The sequence below is a fragment of the Bipolaris maydis genome (assembly GCF_028858645.1).
Source record: "Bipolaris maydis strain C4 unplaced genomic scaffold PSV08scaffold_24, whole genome shotgun sequence".
Taxonomy (NCBI): Eukaryota; Fungi; Ascomycota; class Dothideomycetes; order Pleosporales; family Pleosporaceae; genus Bipolaris; species Bipolaris maydis.
The window spans coordinates 16,106-30,529 of record NW_027093880.1 but is presented as its reverse complement, the minus strand read 5'-3'; the positions used below and the strand labels follow the sequence as shown (position 1 = coordinate 30,529).

At 43.9% G+C, this 14,424-nt stretch overlaps 6 protein-coding genes across 6 annotated transcripts; 2 read left to right on the top strand and 4 right to left on the bottom strand.

Moving 5' to 3' along the window:
• Positions 1 to 37: 37 nt before the first annotated feature.
• PSV08DRAFT_192140 (cyclin-like protein) lies at positions 38 to 914 on the bottom strand (the record flags this gene model as incomplete). Its single annotated transcript, XM_014221645.2, has 2 exons — positions 38 to 268; positions 321 to 914. 2 exons carry the CDS (start codon positions 912 to 914, stop codon positions 38 to 40), a joined length of 825 nt encoding a protein of 274 aa, XP_014077120.2.
• Positions 915 to 3,821: 2,907 nt separating this feature from the next.
• Positions 3,822 to 6,851, top strand: PSV08DRAFT_192128 (uncharacterized protein; the record flags this gene model as incomplete). The annotated part of the gene is made up of 3 exons (XM_066091988.1): positions 3,822 to 4,927; positions 4,986 to 5,242; positions 6,370 to 6,851. The coding sequence occupies 3 exons, from the start codon at positions 3,822 to 3,824 to the stop codon at positions 6,849 to 6,851; spliced, it is 1,845 nt and encodes a 614-aa protein (XP_065947891.1).
• Positions 6,852 to 7,518: 667 nt separating this feature from the next.
• PSV08DRAFT_252954 (ankyrin repeat-containing domain protein) lies at positions 7,519 to 8,643 on the bottom strand (the record flags this gene model as incomplete). Its single annotated transcript, XM_014221647.2, has 4 exons — positions 7,519 to 8,087; positions 8,365 to 8,421; positions 8,549 to 8,551; positions 8,631 to 8,643. 4 exons carry the CDS (start codon positions 8,641 to 8,643, stop codon positions 7,519 to 7,521), a joined length of 642 nt encoding a protein of 213 aa, XP_014077122.2.
• A 505-nt stretch (positions 8,644 to 9,148) lies between these two features.
• PSV08DRAFT_375513 (S-adenosyl-L-methionine-dependent methyltransferase) lies at positions 9,149 to 10,347 on the top strand (the record flags this gene model as incomplete). Its single annotated transcript, XM_014221648.2, has 3 exons — positions 9,149 to 9,198; positions 9,365 to 9,465; positions 9,521 to 10,347. 3 exons carry the CDS (start codon positions 9,149 to 9,151, stop codon positions 10,345 to 10,347), a joined length of 978 nt encoding a protein of 325 aa, XP_014077123.2.
• Positions 10,348 to 11,129: 782 nt separating this feature from the next.
• On the bottom strand, positions 11,130 to 11,888 carry PSV08DRAFT_375512 (uncharacterized protein; the record flags this gene model as incomplete). Its single annotated transcript, XM_014221649.1, has 1 exon — positions 11,130 to 11,888. The coding sequence occupies one exon, from the start codon at positions 11,886 to 11,888 to the stop codon at positions 11,130 to 11,132; it is 759 nt and encodes a 252-aa protein (XP_014077124.1).
• A 1,746-nt stretch (positions 11,889 to 13,634) lies between these two features.
• Positions 13,635 to 14,345, bottom strand: PSV08DRAFT_252951 (uncharacterized protein; the record flags this gene model as incomplete). The annotated part of the gene is made up of 1 exon (XM_014221650.1): positions 13,635 to 14,345. The coding sequence occupies one exon, from the start codon at positions 14,343 to 14,345 to the stop codon at positions 13,635 to 13,637; it is 711 nt and encodes a 236-aa protein (XP_014077125.1).
• Between the last annotated feature and the right edge of the window lie 79 nt (positions 14,346 to 14,424).

Below are 14,424 nucleotides of genomic sequence, written 5' to 3'. Positions count from 1 at the left end.
ACTAGTTATTATTAACTATATAAAGAAAGTATCTTTTTTATCCTCTCTCCCCTACTGTCTCCTCAGATCTCAATTTTAGCTCTCTCAATCTTTTTAACTCCTCCTTTACTGTTTCAGAAACTCGGAGAAGACTCTTGTCCGCGTACTTTATCAGAACATTGGGTGTCACTTTTCTCTTCCCAAGCTTATAGCAGCTGTCACAAATAGCGTTTGCTAGACTTTGTAGCTGGCTCGCTGTGTATTCAGAGTAATAAATGTGCAGTTGTGACTAGATTTAATTAGTTAGTCTCCTAAAAAGTATTAATTGTACGTAAACATACCCATCCACCCTTTTTGAGTATATCACGTGCAAGATAGTATGCACCTGCAGAAAGAAAGCTAGGAATACAGTCCGCAAACTGTTTGTCTAGAGTTGCTACCTCCAGAAAGTACTTAGCCATGTTACGTATCTCGTCGTCGTAATCATCCGCTTTGTTTATGCGTCGCAGGAAGCTCAAAGGGCCAGGCCATCCGAGGTTGTAGTCGAGTGTTTTTAACATAGACTTTTCTGCTTCCATGAAATTTTCACGAGTGTAAGCGTTTTCGGTCATATCTAAACACTCATCTAAGATTCGTTCATTTAAGCTTTCTTCATATTTTGATGCAATTAGGAAAGCAGTGATACCAGCGAGCTGCAAGTTCTCTATTCGGATCTCTCTGGATGCAAGGAATCTATCGAGAAGATTGACAGCAAGAAAAAGAGTCTCAGGTGAAAATTTGAAGTTCTGATGCACTCCCATGATCCAGTCTATTACAATAAATCGGTATTTCCAGGTAATCTTAGATTGCTTGTCCATGTAGAGAGGATCTGGTTTTAATAGTCTTTCTATAGAACGGAAATATTTAAAAATGTCATCGCTATCCCCAAAGTTCATGGAGACATCTCTTTTCTCGTCCTCAGAATCGTGTTCTTGGTGGTTTTCTTTAAAGAATTCTCGCGCTTTTCTTAGTTGTGTCTTTGTCTCCTCCGTTTCCTTAGGAACAGAAATACGGGTATCATCGGTTACGTTATCGAAATCTAAAGAAGGTGGACAAATGGAGGTGTGACGATTGGTGTTTGCGTGTTTTTTTCTATTTTTGTTGTCAACTTTAACGGCATATGTTGTATCAATTTCAGCAGTAGTATCACTCGTGGCTCCCGGATTTTGTCCAATATCTTTCATGATTGTAGACTGTAGGGTGTTGCTACTAAGTTCCTTGATAGGCAAACCTGATGCAGGATGGTTTTGTGGTTTCACGTTTTTGTTGGCTAGCTTTGGGTGTAGCACCTTTCTTCCATTGGGTCCAGTTTTATGTCTAGAGCTTTTAGGCTATTGTAGAAAACTATGTTAGCCGACTATACAAGAGTTTTTTACGTGTATTTTAGATAAATCTATAAGATTTACACTTTAGGTATGTGAAGGGAGTGCTTGTTCACAAAGGTGAATGTTTACCTTTGAACCTGCTGTGTTATTTTCTCTCCCCATCGCTGAAGGGGTAGTATCTTGGGTTATGCTGTTGTAAGAGGAAATGCTATGAGAAAGCAGTGAAATACCCACACTTATTACCAGAATAGGCTTTCCACGATATTACATGACCGGGCTCCTCTGTAATTTCAGATAATCGCAGCTTCACCTTAAAAAATACTTTGAGCGTACGATAGACTGACAACAGTCGTCACAATGAAGTAAGGGACGAGGTAGTAATGGTAGGGTGCGACATTCACATCTAACTCGTTAATGCTGTTGAGTTAGTGACAGTAAGAAGCAGATTGTGGAGAAAGTTCAGATCAAAGTTCTTAAGATAAGAACTAAGCACTGTATGAGAATGATAGGGAAGCAAGAGGAAAAAGCTCAAGGCGCAAAGAGTAGGACAGTAGCGGAATTTGTCATGGGAAAGCCTAGACCATGACACACGCACTGGAAGTCCCAATTCCACAGCCTGTATAGCAGAAGGGAGCCCGGCAAATATATTGGCCTCAACATAGCAAGACCACAGCATGACAACTCATCTTTATGTAAGCATCTTGCCATGAAGTCTAGTATGAGTAAGCAGTCTAGTTATAAGCAGCAGCGCAACAACGTAAGCCTATCTAAAAGCCATCTATGAGATGTAACTTAACTGATAACGTATTTAGTTAGGTGACTAGTAACATATCTTTGTAGAGACACTAAAACTAAGTAAAATTTACACTCTATTGCACTTGCAGCTTCCGATTTCTGTAAGCAGGCGACCTTCGATCCGACGCGAAGCCTCTCTCGCTTGGTGGTCATCTTGCCCAAATAGTACTAGAGCTCTAGTTCTTGTCAGCAATGTTATAGGTTAGTCTTTCAGAAATTCCAAACAATTAATGCATAATATATACGGAGTCCAAGTTTTTCTAGACAAGCGCATGCCAGGTGGGTGCATATCCTGTGTTAGATGAAAACTAAGCCATGTGCGCAAAGCGGAAGGCACAAGTGCATAATCGGGTATAATGCAAAAAAGGAAAGCGTATATTGTCTAGTTAGTTATAGAACATTTCGTAGATAAAAATAATGACCGTATTAAAATAGATCCATGCTTACTCTGACGTTGATTACTATGTTCATGTCTCACTTGTAACTACTTCGATACTGTCTTTAGCAATTGCAGCTTCACCCCTATCCTCAATCCCTACACAATATGCCAAACGGAATTATGGTCCAAAGTGAACTATGGTCGGATAGCGCGTTTTACCCCTGCTCATCCACTCACCAGTTCGCAGTAGAATACCGTCCGAATTATATTCAAAATAAATGCAACTTTCAATTTATATATAGGAAGCTTGTACGCGTTCAATGCACTATATTTTATTATCATGCGACCTATGTAGCGTGAGCTTTGAGATAAAATAAGGGAGAGAGTTAGTGTTCGTGGATATGGCCCGTGCTACAGTGATTAGCGATTGCGGTTTCACCCCTGCAAGCAGCATTCTAAAAGTTCCATTATTATGAGACTGAAGATTGGCCAATCATGTTCATTGCTCTGCAGCTGACTGCTCGCGCTAAGCTATGTACAGAAGGTGGGGCTATTCAAAATCGTTGCGCAGCTGCCTCCAGAGGTGAAGCCGTAATCACTAATTACTGTAACTTGGGGTTGCGCTGCCAGTTGGGTTTAGGAATAACTATGCTTGTTACGATCCATGAACACACCCATCTAAAAAGGACTTACAAAGTAATCACAGCGATTACATCCCAGCAGCTGTCAGCAGTTTGAAAAATTTAACCTAAAACGCTGTGCCGCAATCCTTCCTACCGTGCCACAATCACGTGACTGCTCAATAATAAGCAGGCGCTCAGTAATGAGCAGAACCCACAGTGCTCGGTGGTGAGCACTTTCGACCAATCAGTAGATAGCACAGTAGCCAATCACAAGTACTCAGTATTGAGCAAAACAGTGCTCAACATTGAGCAAGCCACACTCCTTAGTATATAGCAATAGGCATCGAACCTTTATAGCTCGATGTGTTCAATCTAAGTTACGAGTACAAGTACAATATAGTTATAAGTTACTTGAGAAATCTTTGTTCATAAAACACTGTTGCTTCGTCCGCAAAAACCAACCTCTAGAATTCTTGACGCCTGAAGTCTTGTATCACTTCTACCCAAGGGCCTTGCTCTTAACAATGCTTACCCTAAGTCAACCCTGAGTACGGTTGACTCACGGACACCGAACGGAACCTTTGTAAATTTAGTCTTGGTGCGCGCACAGACCAACACCCCGCACTTTTACTTACCAAGTGCTAGTTCACGCTCTTACCATATACAACACACAGCAGCGCAATGTCACTTCTTGATCTTCCAACGGAGCTATTAATCTCAGTTTTAGAATACGCCGATGTGTGGGAATGGAAGCAGGTCAGGCAGACCTGCAGAAGCCTAAGCGGGCTTGCAACGCCTCTACTTTTTGAGGAGATTAACTTTGAGCTCTGCGAGCACGGCTGCGAGTCCCTGTATAATATTTCCCAGAACTCTGTGCTCAACTGTTTTGTCAAGACCATCGCGCTCCGCAGAATTCGTGGATACCGGAAGTTTGCGGACTTCGACGCCTGGGTGAAGGGCATACACCAGCCAGGCACTCCAGATTACATTCCATGGAAGACCTGTTATACTACTTACTACGAAGATGAAGAACTACGTAGTCAGCTCATGCCATACGAAGAGTGGGCCAGATTGTCCAAAGAAGAGAAAAATGCGCTCTACGAAGCATACAATGCAGACCGCGAGCTGCAAAACAAAGACGCTCAGTCTATCGCAAACGCAGAAGCAGGAAATGTATCAGTTACTCAATTTTCCAAGGCCCTCAAGACACTGCCGAATTTAAGGGCCTTTGAGCACGAGCCTAGGTTTCTTGATACCGACACATGGGCTCTTCGATGGCGAGACCTTTATTTCCATCCCGACTATATTGCTGGGTTTACGAATAACGATGAAGACGGAGACATTGATGCCCTACAATTGTCGATCGTGCTCGAAAGGCTCGCATACTTTAGAGGAAAAGGCCAGAGGCTACAGAAGATGAGCATGTATATTGGCGGCCCAGCCTTCGCAACACCAGCGCGCTTGAAACTTCTAAGGCTCAGCGGCAGTCATAAGATAACACGTCTCTGTCGATCCATTCATGCGACTTCGCCAGAAGCAGACGCAGACGCCCGTACTGGCCTTGTAGAATCTGACGAGATCAAGCTGCTCTATAGGCGGCTGCAAGCGATGGCGTGCGCGTTCTCTGATCTGACTTGTCTCGATTGCAGTGTGTCTGATAATGACGAAATGACAGGCTGCATGGAGACCGCAGCGAAGCTCGTCCTTTGCTCTCTCATTAGTGCTACCAAACTCCAAAAATTAAGCCTAGCATTCGGAAGACTTGTTGATGGCTATCTTCGTCCAACGTATGGGAGCCAAGAGAGAACAGGCGCGAGGCTCCATGATGCTACTTTCACATCTTAGTCTTCACTCGCGTTGGAATCAGATCTGCAGCGTTGAACTCGAGATAGCGACCGATCGGAAGACATTGATGGGTTTTCTACTTGCGCACAAGGATACGCTTCGCTGTCTCACACTTGTACCCACGTCTCTTGTACGACTGGGAGACTATCGGAATACGTGGGAGCCGACTCTTACAGAAATTGGGCAATGCCTTTGCCTAGAGTTCCTCAGTCTCTCGACTCTCTGCGACACTATACATGACTGGGCGCCAGGTGTTTGTAGGCGCATGATGTTCGATGTGAAGGATAATGTATGGCAAAGCAAAGAAAGCGAGCTTGAAGCATATCACAGCGCAGTAGTCGCACGCGTACTTCGAGGGGAAGTGATTGATTCGCTCCAGCCGCATATATAGTCACCCCCGTGCCTGAAGAAGGTACATCTTATTGCGTAAAGTATAACTCAAGACGCTCTTTGTATAGTATGTTGTGGAGCTAGTAATGTCCAGCTTGCGTGCTTTCGGCCATATAGCAAGTGCCTAAATATCGCACGTAAAGGAGACATGCGCGCATTGGAGCCCAGTCGCAGGCGGCACGTAGACAATAGTGTAAAAATCGTCGAGGTAGCAGAGGATTGTAGCACCATTGCGGGCGTTTGTAGGCGCCCTAATTACGTTCTGGAATGCCCCCCCCTCCCCCCCCCCCCCAAAACAAAACTAAACTCTGTTAGGCTTAGCGTTAGGGTTCAGCAGAATTCCAGGAGCGTTGAATAAGAGTCTTGCTTACTGGCTGTAAGCGTAATCAGGAGTACTAGGATTTCAGGGTCATCACACAGCAGTTGAACATTTCGTCTGACCAGCTTACGCTTATAGAGAGTAGTGATGAACTTTGTTGTTATCAGCGGTGGCTAACTAGTATGTGCTTGCTTGGTATCTCGACTTGTAACTAGTCTTACTTGATTATGTTCAGATCAGATCACGTGACTCACATGGAGAGATTGCGGCGCAGCGTCTTAGGTTGCAATCTTCCGAGCTGCTTATTGGTCCCTGCACGTAAGTGTTGCCCAAGATGGTAACACCATCCCGCGAAAGAGGCAAGAGTGTTACAGGGGTGGCTAAAGCTGATACCTTGTATCTAATTGGTCGGCATGTAGGTGGTAAGGGGGTGGCTGAGGCTAATAGTAAGTGTGCCAGATGGAGTATATAGGGCGGGAGGACTCTCCTTCCCACGGCTGTGTTGTAGCACGAGGGTGCAGACTATTCTGCGAATATTTTGGTGTCTATTCCCGGACGGAGTTGTTGAGTAGTTACGAGAACAGGTTATCTTTTTATGCGGCTGCGGTTATTCCTGTAAGGTAGTGTTTTGTTACTGTTCATTTGCCTATGGGCGGAGTGTTAACGATGCAGTAGTATACGCAAACCCACAGAATATGGAGCAGGGTGCTGCTGTGCAGAAAGCATCTTTTGTATGGATGCTTCTTCGCGATTTGGCTGATGCCTATCCTCCTCGTCAGACTTTGTTGGAGTTGGATGTTTTCACTGCGGTTGCTCCTGTTGGCAGTGCGGTGTATGGGGTGAACACGTCTATGGTGTTAAGGCATGGGGACCATGTTGATTTGTGGTACATTGTAGTCGCATCCCCCACTCTTCTTACCAGCCAGGAATGGTCGACAGTCCTACGTGACATGGTGGAAGCCACCCAGATGTCTCGCGAAGATTCCTATTATGGTTTAGGCTGCTTGGATAAGCAGCAGCAGGAGGATCAGCTGAATGATGTGCAGAAAAAGATTGTTGAATTTGGGAATTCCCCGCAGTCGTACATTATGGGTTCGATGGACAGTGTTAGGGCTGTGCTTGCGAGTGTGCGCGCTTATAATGTGGGTGAGGCTTAGCAAAATCTTGAGACAGAAAAATTAATTTTTTTAACTTAAACGATAGAGCAAAGTTCTACGATTTCAACGGTGTATCTCTTATTCAAATGCGATAATATTGAAGCTACGAATGTGGGTGAGGGTAAGCGCAACCTTAAGGAAAAAAATTAATCTTTTTTTTTAGCTCAAATGATAGAGTTAAACGCTGTGATTTCAACGGTGCAACTCTTATTTAAATGCGATAAGCCGTTGTTAAGTTAGTAAGAAAAGAAGGTAGAAAAGTTAGTTTTTGCGTAGAACCGCGCTAGTCCTCACATTATTATACGAAGAAAGGGAGTCCCTATCCTATCCTCAATCCCTACACAGTATGCCAAACGGAATTATGGTCGAGAGGGAATTATGGTCGAGAGGGAATCATGGTCGGATAGCGCGTTTTACCACTACCCATCTGTCCTTACAGTTATACCACAGACATCAAACCTTTGTAGTTACTTATTGTTTTTATGGCTCGCGCTTTTGTTAGTAGGAAGCTTATTCTTAAAGCTTAGAATGAATAGGATAATAGGCCACTAAGGCTTGTAGTGCCAGAGTAGGTGGGTTAGTTCGGGTAGCTGTGTGGGTCCATTTATGCATAATTATATCTTATAGCGTTTGTTCTTATAGTATGACTGGTGGAATTTAAGACGGACTAATTAGAAGGATAAGGAGAGGAAGGACAGAGTACCGAGATTGAACAAGAGCAATACGAAGAAGATGATAAAGCGTCCGAAGAAGAGAAATAATAAGAGAAGACATCTGATGGCCGCTTTGCTACTTGCCTGCAGTCTTGTGCGCCACGCTTGCGTAGTAGATCTACTATCTTATGACAATCGTAGGCTAAAGCTAGAGAAAGTATGCTGCTATAGCTTCCGGCTTTTGCGTTTATGTCGGCACCCCTGTCAAGTAACAGCTTTACTACTTCCTCACAGCCTTCGGCTGAAGCTGCGCAAAGTGCGTTGCCATAGTATCCGACTTCTGCGTTTATGTTGGCACCACTGTCAAGTAAAATCTTCACTACCTTCTCATGACCTCTGGCTGAAGCAAAAATGAGAGCATTGCCGTCTTCCTCTTTTGCTTCTATGTTAGCACCTTTATCAAGCAGTAACTTAACTACGTCCTCATGACCTTCACTTGCTGCTGCTTTTAGCGGGGATCTGTCACGAGGATTGATGTTTGCTCCTCTTGCAAGCAGCAATCGAACAACAGGCTTATAGCAAACTGTCGTATTGCACGGTAAGTACAACTCGTTTCTAAAAGATATTAGAAGAGAATAGATATCATAGCTCAAGGCTACTATCCCGAGAATATCTTTTCTTCTGACCTGTCGTTGCGTTTCTTGTGTTGGGGAGTGTCTGTGACGTCCCGTCACGCAGGGTGTCCCGCTACCCAGGGACCGACGTTAAGACGTACTGATCACTAAGTACGTCACGTGATTGCGGCACGGTTTGAAGAATTGTGGTGCGGCATCTCAAGCGGCATCCTTCAAATTGCTTACCGATGGGCTGTGCTGCAGTCTGCTCAGCTCCTCGGTAGCGCCAAGGAATAGTGATCGCTAAGCACGTAACGTAAGTGGGGCGTGGTTAGAAGGATTGCGGCGCAGCGTTTCGGGTCACATCCTTCGTTCGGCAAAGGTTATTTGACCTAATCACTGATAACCATTGCCCCTTCATTCTACTTACTGGCTGTAAGCGTAATTAAGAGTGTAAGCATCCAGGGTCATGTAGCAGCAGAATTTCTAGCGTAATTCTGGCTCTTACATACCAAGCTCTCCCATGATACTGCAGAGACCTAACGCTAAGCCTAATAGAGTTTAGTTTTGGAATCGGGGGCATTCCAGAACCGAATACTTGAGTAGAATTGCCTATATGTATCGTTGCAAGGTTATTGACTATAGATAGGGTATAGAGCAGGAACAAAGCTGAAGCAAAGTCGAAGTACCTGTTGTTCTTATCGCGACGCAGGGGTCTTTCGGTACGCAGGGGAGGTTACTAGGTTATATTCCGCACATAACAAGTTCTATACACAACGTGCTTTTACTTGAGCCTGTCTTCCATGAGCACGCCTAGTATCTTAATGTGGCCCTCGGGCGAAACGCTCTGCCCCTTTATCATAAAGGGTTCAGTGGCACTCTTATACGTCGTGCGAGTAAAGTGGATAACGGCCATCTTTTATGCTTCAAACGTCTCTCAATTGATTTTGCTTTTGGGAATGCTAGGCGACGCTCTAGGTATAGTAGTTTTGCCCTCACTCTAATATCCCAGATAATAGCCTAGGTGGTGATGAGAAAATTTCTCCGTCATAGATGGATCAGCAAAATTCGCCATGAGAAGTCAGCGTATTCAGCCCCTCTTTGTCATCTATAAGAAATATTTGGGTGACTTTCCTCTCAGTTAGTAATATGGCTTTTGCTTCTGGTACTTTCTATTAGTCTTTTCCCTATCATTATAACAGCGTGAGGAACACCCACATGTATCTGTTATTACAAAAACACCAAGGCTTCTCAAAATGCCGCCTAATACGAAGCGTTACGAGGGTCGCACTTTCCGTCGTCGATACGTGGGTGCATTTCTTTTCTTGCTGGCTTCCATATTGATTGGTATGTCTCCATTGTTCATTGCTTCAGTCCACAGCTCCTAATCACCCCATTGCAGGTCTGGTCGCGAGCACCGACGGTCCTGAACCGTCCGTTGAAGCCTACTATAGCTCACTTGAATCACGTCTCGGATACTGGCTCCTCCTCGGTAATGTAAGGCATTGTGGATTGTATGCGAAAGGACAGCTGTCACCTTTTCCCATATCCAAAGCTCAGCGAGCTATGGAGAATAAATTGTACAGGAGGTTGGGCCTAAAGCCAGGTAAAAGAGTCCTCGATGCTGGTGCCGGCTCGGGATACGTCGCTATGACCATGGCGAGACGCGGCCTCGATGTACAGGCTATCGACATTACGCCGCACCACATCGCTGATGCAAAGAAGAATATTGAGAAATACGGCCTACAGGACAGGATCAAAGTCGACTATGCCAACTACCATAACCTAAGCCAGTTTCCCGATGCATCGTTTGATGGAATTTACACCATGGAGACTTTTGTCCATGCGGATGACCCGATCCGAGTTCTCAACAATTTCAAGCGACTCCTCAAGACAGGCGGTGTCCTGGTTCTACACGAAGCTCATATCAGTCGTGATTCGGGAAAACTGCATGATGTGTTGCGACTTTCTCACTGTCAAAACACACTTCCAGAGGGTGCTTACGAAGAGCTCGTGAAAACGGCAGGATTCAAAGACTTTTCCCTCGAAGACCTGACTGATGAGGTGCTGCCTATGTGGAGACTCTTTGGTTTGTTATGCTACGTGCCTTATCAGATATTCAAACTGTTTGGGATACAAGACCGTTTTATCAATGTAATGGCTGGCGCGGACACGTGGTTGAATTGGGGAGATCGACGCTACATTTCAGTAAGAGCTGTGAAACCTTGACGCGCTGTACTGATACCCCGGCGCTTGCCTCACTCGTATCTTGAAATGAGAAAGTGCAGCCGTGCATAAACGCTAATGCTGAAATATTAACATTTAACTTGATTGATATACATATTCAACGTATCCTACCTGTTGTGTATAGTTCGAAACTTGTCTGGCACCTAAAGAAATACAAGATTTCTGGTCAATTGACAAATCGGCCGATTGTTCTTGTGGATCTTTTTAACAAGATGCGTCGCAGTATACTATTAAAGTATTCGATTTTGGGGACTATGCTGACACTAAAGATAACTACTAACTAGGTATTAATGCACTAATGCAGACCCGTGATTCGTGGTGGGACGTATACTAATTTTTGCCCTTGCCACACTGGGAGTTTTCCTCGTGTTTCTTGCTCTGCACAGTGAAAATCCCGGAATTCGCGGTCTCAGTGGCTGAGTAGCTAGTTAGTCTGTAGGATGATTGCTGCGCAGCGCTTCAGCTGCGATCCTCTAAACTGCTTACTGGTTCTTGCGTAGAAGTGCTTTCAGCGACCGTATGTAACATGGCGTGTATACATATACATACAGTAATTCTAGCCTACTGTATCTCGCGTATAAATGTCTTACTAACAAGTAGTGGATGGCAGAGTGGTACCCGGAAAGCGTTCAAGAAATGGCTTTCATTACAACCAACTGATACTCATTTTGCACATTTACAGAAGTTGGGGTAGTTAGGCAAAAAAGAACCAACAAGACTCGGTCCACCAAGTTCTTCGCTGAATAGGGACGTAAATAACCACTTTAGTTATAATCACTCTCACAATTAGACCGCTGATATCGTATGACTTTGTTTATCGCCCGGTCCTCTAGGTCGTCTCTCTTTCGCTTGTTTGATATACCTCTTTCCATCAATGTCTCAATGGTCTCTGCGCGTGTTTTTAGTTCATCTACGGCGTCAAAATGTTCATCTCTAGGTTTGACGCCTGCATTGAGCAGACATTCTACCATCTCGAGCGAGCCAGCTTTTACGGTAAAAATCAATGCGTCTTCAACTTCCTCTTCTTCTTCAGCATCATCCAGTTCATACGAGCGAGAGTATGTATAGGCAGAGTAGTTGAATTCATTGCCAAGTGATATTAACTCTTCGATGGTACGTTTCTGGTCCCATTCGTAACTGGGTTCTGTCATTGTTGCAGTCTTGAGCATATCAAAGAACTCGTACTTTTGAATATCTTTCTTTATCTTTTTCTTCATTCGATCGTCGCTTAGTAAGTGTTTAGCCTGAAGCCATTTCTTGCGCAATATGCAGCCTATTAAGAGGTTTACCCTCCATAACTTGCCATCCAGGTACTTAGCTAGTACTTTTGCAGCTCTCATATGGTTAAGTTCCACAGAGATGGTCAATACAATTCTAACTGTTTCAAGCCATTCTGAACTTTTTTTGAGGACCTTGTTTCCAATACACGCCCTCATTATTTTTTTTGAGTTACAGAGAGATGCTTTGATCAGCTCAGTTCCTAACGAGAACTGTAGTTCATTGAGTTTTGTAGGGCGTGCCATTTTTGTGTGTTCTATAGGCGATATTGAATTACGAGCAGGGGAGACCAATGGTATGTACGCAAAGTTCCTATATAGCTAAGTATAGTTTGGGGCAGATAGTGCGATGGTCTGTGTATTGGTGAAGTTGGGATGTCGTTGCCTTTAGTATCGAAATATTAAATTATTGTATAAGCGCAATATTGGTCTAGTCGATGTCTTTGTATACTTTTGAGACATTGCGCCGCAACTCGTAAGCATAAACAGGAAGACATTTGACTAAGCGTATATTATGGGATTGACTTGCAGCTTCCGCTTCGCGCGTATTGTCTAGTTGTCCTCCAACGCGAGATACGGGCCTGCTCAGTATATATTACAATCTTCTTTCGTAGGTAGATACATACCTTCTTCAATCAATCCCTTCACAGCGATTACCTTTCAGCTTGATTATATCTACTCCCATTGCGGGTCACCCTCTGATCTTTTGAGCTCGATCACGTATCGTGCCACAATATTTGACTAGAACAGGTTGAAATACATGGATGTCATGCATATATTCATTAGTCGAGGCGCTTCTGAATGAAAACCAGCCTATTGCATCGCTGACAGAAACTAGTACTATCTTGGCAAATTGATTGCTGAGCGAAAAGGATTAGGGTAAGATCAAAGGTCGCTTCCTTACAGGAACTAGAAGCTGAAATTGAGTGAGACTGTGTGTAGCTAGTTCTTACGTACGTTAAGTGATTCTATCTCAAATTTGAAAATCCATAATCGGTTAATTATTGATGGCTTTCTATGCCAAACTGCTGACGCCAAGACCAGAGGTACATAGTAGTTATGCAGATCGACCCCACAAGCGATCGCAGATGTCTTAGCAACAGATTTGCTGCGGCCATCTATGCACTTCGCGAATTCCTTCGTTGGTTTCAGTTTCTCGAAACCTTGTCTAGGAATAGTTACGCTCACATGGAACATAATGCTTAGTTCAACATTGTATGGTACGCCTATAACTATCAGCAAAAGATACCAATTATACCGCCAGTGTATTGGCCAAGCCCACTAATGCCGACCCCTGCTTATCGCGTGGTCTCGAATAATCTTTGCCTAGGATTAGAGCAAATTACCTAATTAGGACTAGTACTTGTAAAGCTAAAAAGCCTCTTCTTGGACTAGCGCTGAATCCAAAAACCTCTTATGGGACTAGCGCGGTTCTATGCAAAATCTCTCTTTCTACCTTCTTTTCTCAATAACTTTACAACCTGTCGGATAAGTGATAGAATCCGGGTGCTCGCGAGCACCCGGATTCTATGATCCCAGCCAATCAAGGCTGATCGCCAAGGCCTACCCTAGGCGAGGCTGATACTCAGCCGCGTACCTGATGCAAAAAGCAATAGCGACAGCGCTGATAAGGCGGCGCGCAGGCGCGCCGTTGGAGGGCGACACAGATCAGATCAATCAATTGAATCAGCTTCGATCAACTAATGATTACAGTACTTTATTACAGTGATTTATATTAGTCCTTGATCCAATACCATATACAGTCTGACACAACCACTTATCGCATTATCAAAATAACAGATTTACCGTTAAAATTGCAGAGCTTTACGCTATCGTTTGAGCTAATAAAAACCATTTTTCTCTTAAGATTTTACTTGCCCTCACCCACAGTCGTAGCTTCAAAAAAAAATTACCTACCTCCATAGCTACCAATGCATTCTAAGCTTCATGTCGGGGATTAAAGATAGGATATGATCTATCCGTGAACGTGACTTATGGGTGATGCAACACAGCCCTTAGTGACCAATCAATCATTTCCAATAGTCTGTTGAACAGTAATTTCATCTGTTCCCATTGCTCCAGCATTTCTTCTTGTTTTTCGCGATCCGAGTTCATGGATGCAAGCGAATGTTCCAGCTGGGGATTGGGGGTGTCTCGCCAATCTCCATCTCCCAAGGGGCCGTTTCCCGAAGAAAGAGGTGGCCATACACTGTTCTTATCCAAAGCAGAATGCCTCTGTTTCTCGAACTGTTTTCGTGATATACCCGTAAAGCGGCCAGTAGAGAGGTTAAGTTTGATACACCCCATACCTTCAGCAAGATCCTTATGCTTCATGACATGTTCTCTATACGCTTTCTTAGGTTGGAATATCAGGGCTGGTTCTTCCTTCGTGAACCATATACTCTTGAACATATTCTTGTCGGTCTCGAATTTAAACCACTGCATACATGCATGGTCTTCCCACTTATTAGTATTGCTATTGAATCTCACAACTGCTATCTCCGGATACTTCGATCCACAGTAAAGAAAATACTCGTGATTTGGGCCAACAAAACCGCCTATGCCACCGCTGTTGTTTTCGGAACTATTACCAACTATAATTTTTATACCATCAAAGTAAAATGCTCCGTCGTTGTAGAAACACACAATTTTCGTTTTCGAAACGCACGTATTTTCTAAAATATTGAAGTTGAATGCCGACATTATTGGATTGGGAACGATTAGTTTAGCAGCAACTTGTACCAGATTGCAGTATTGAATTCATAGGAAGTTTCACGTTGAC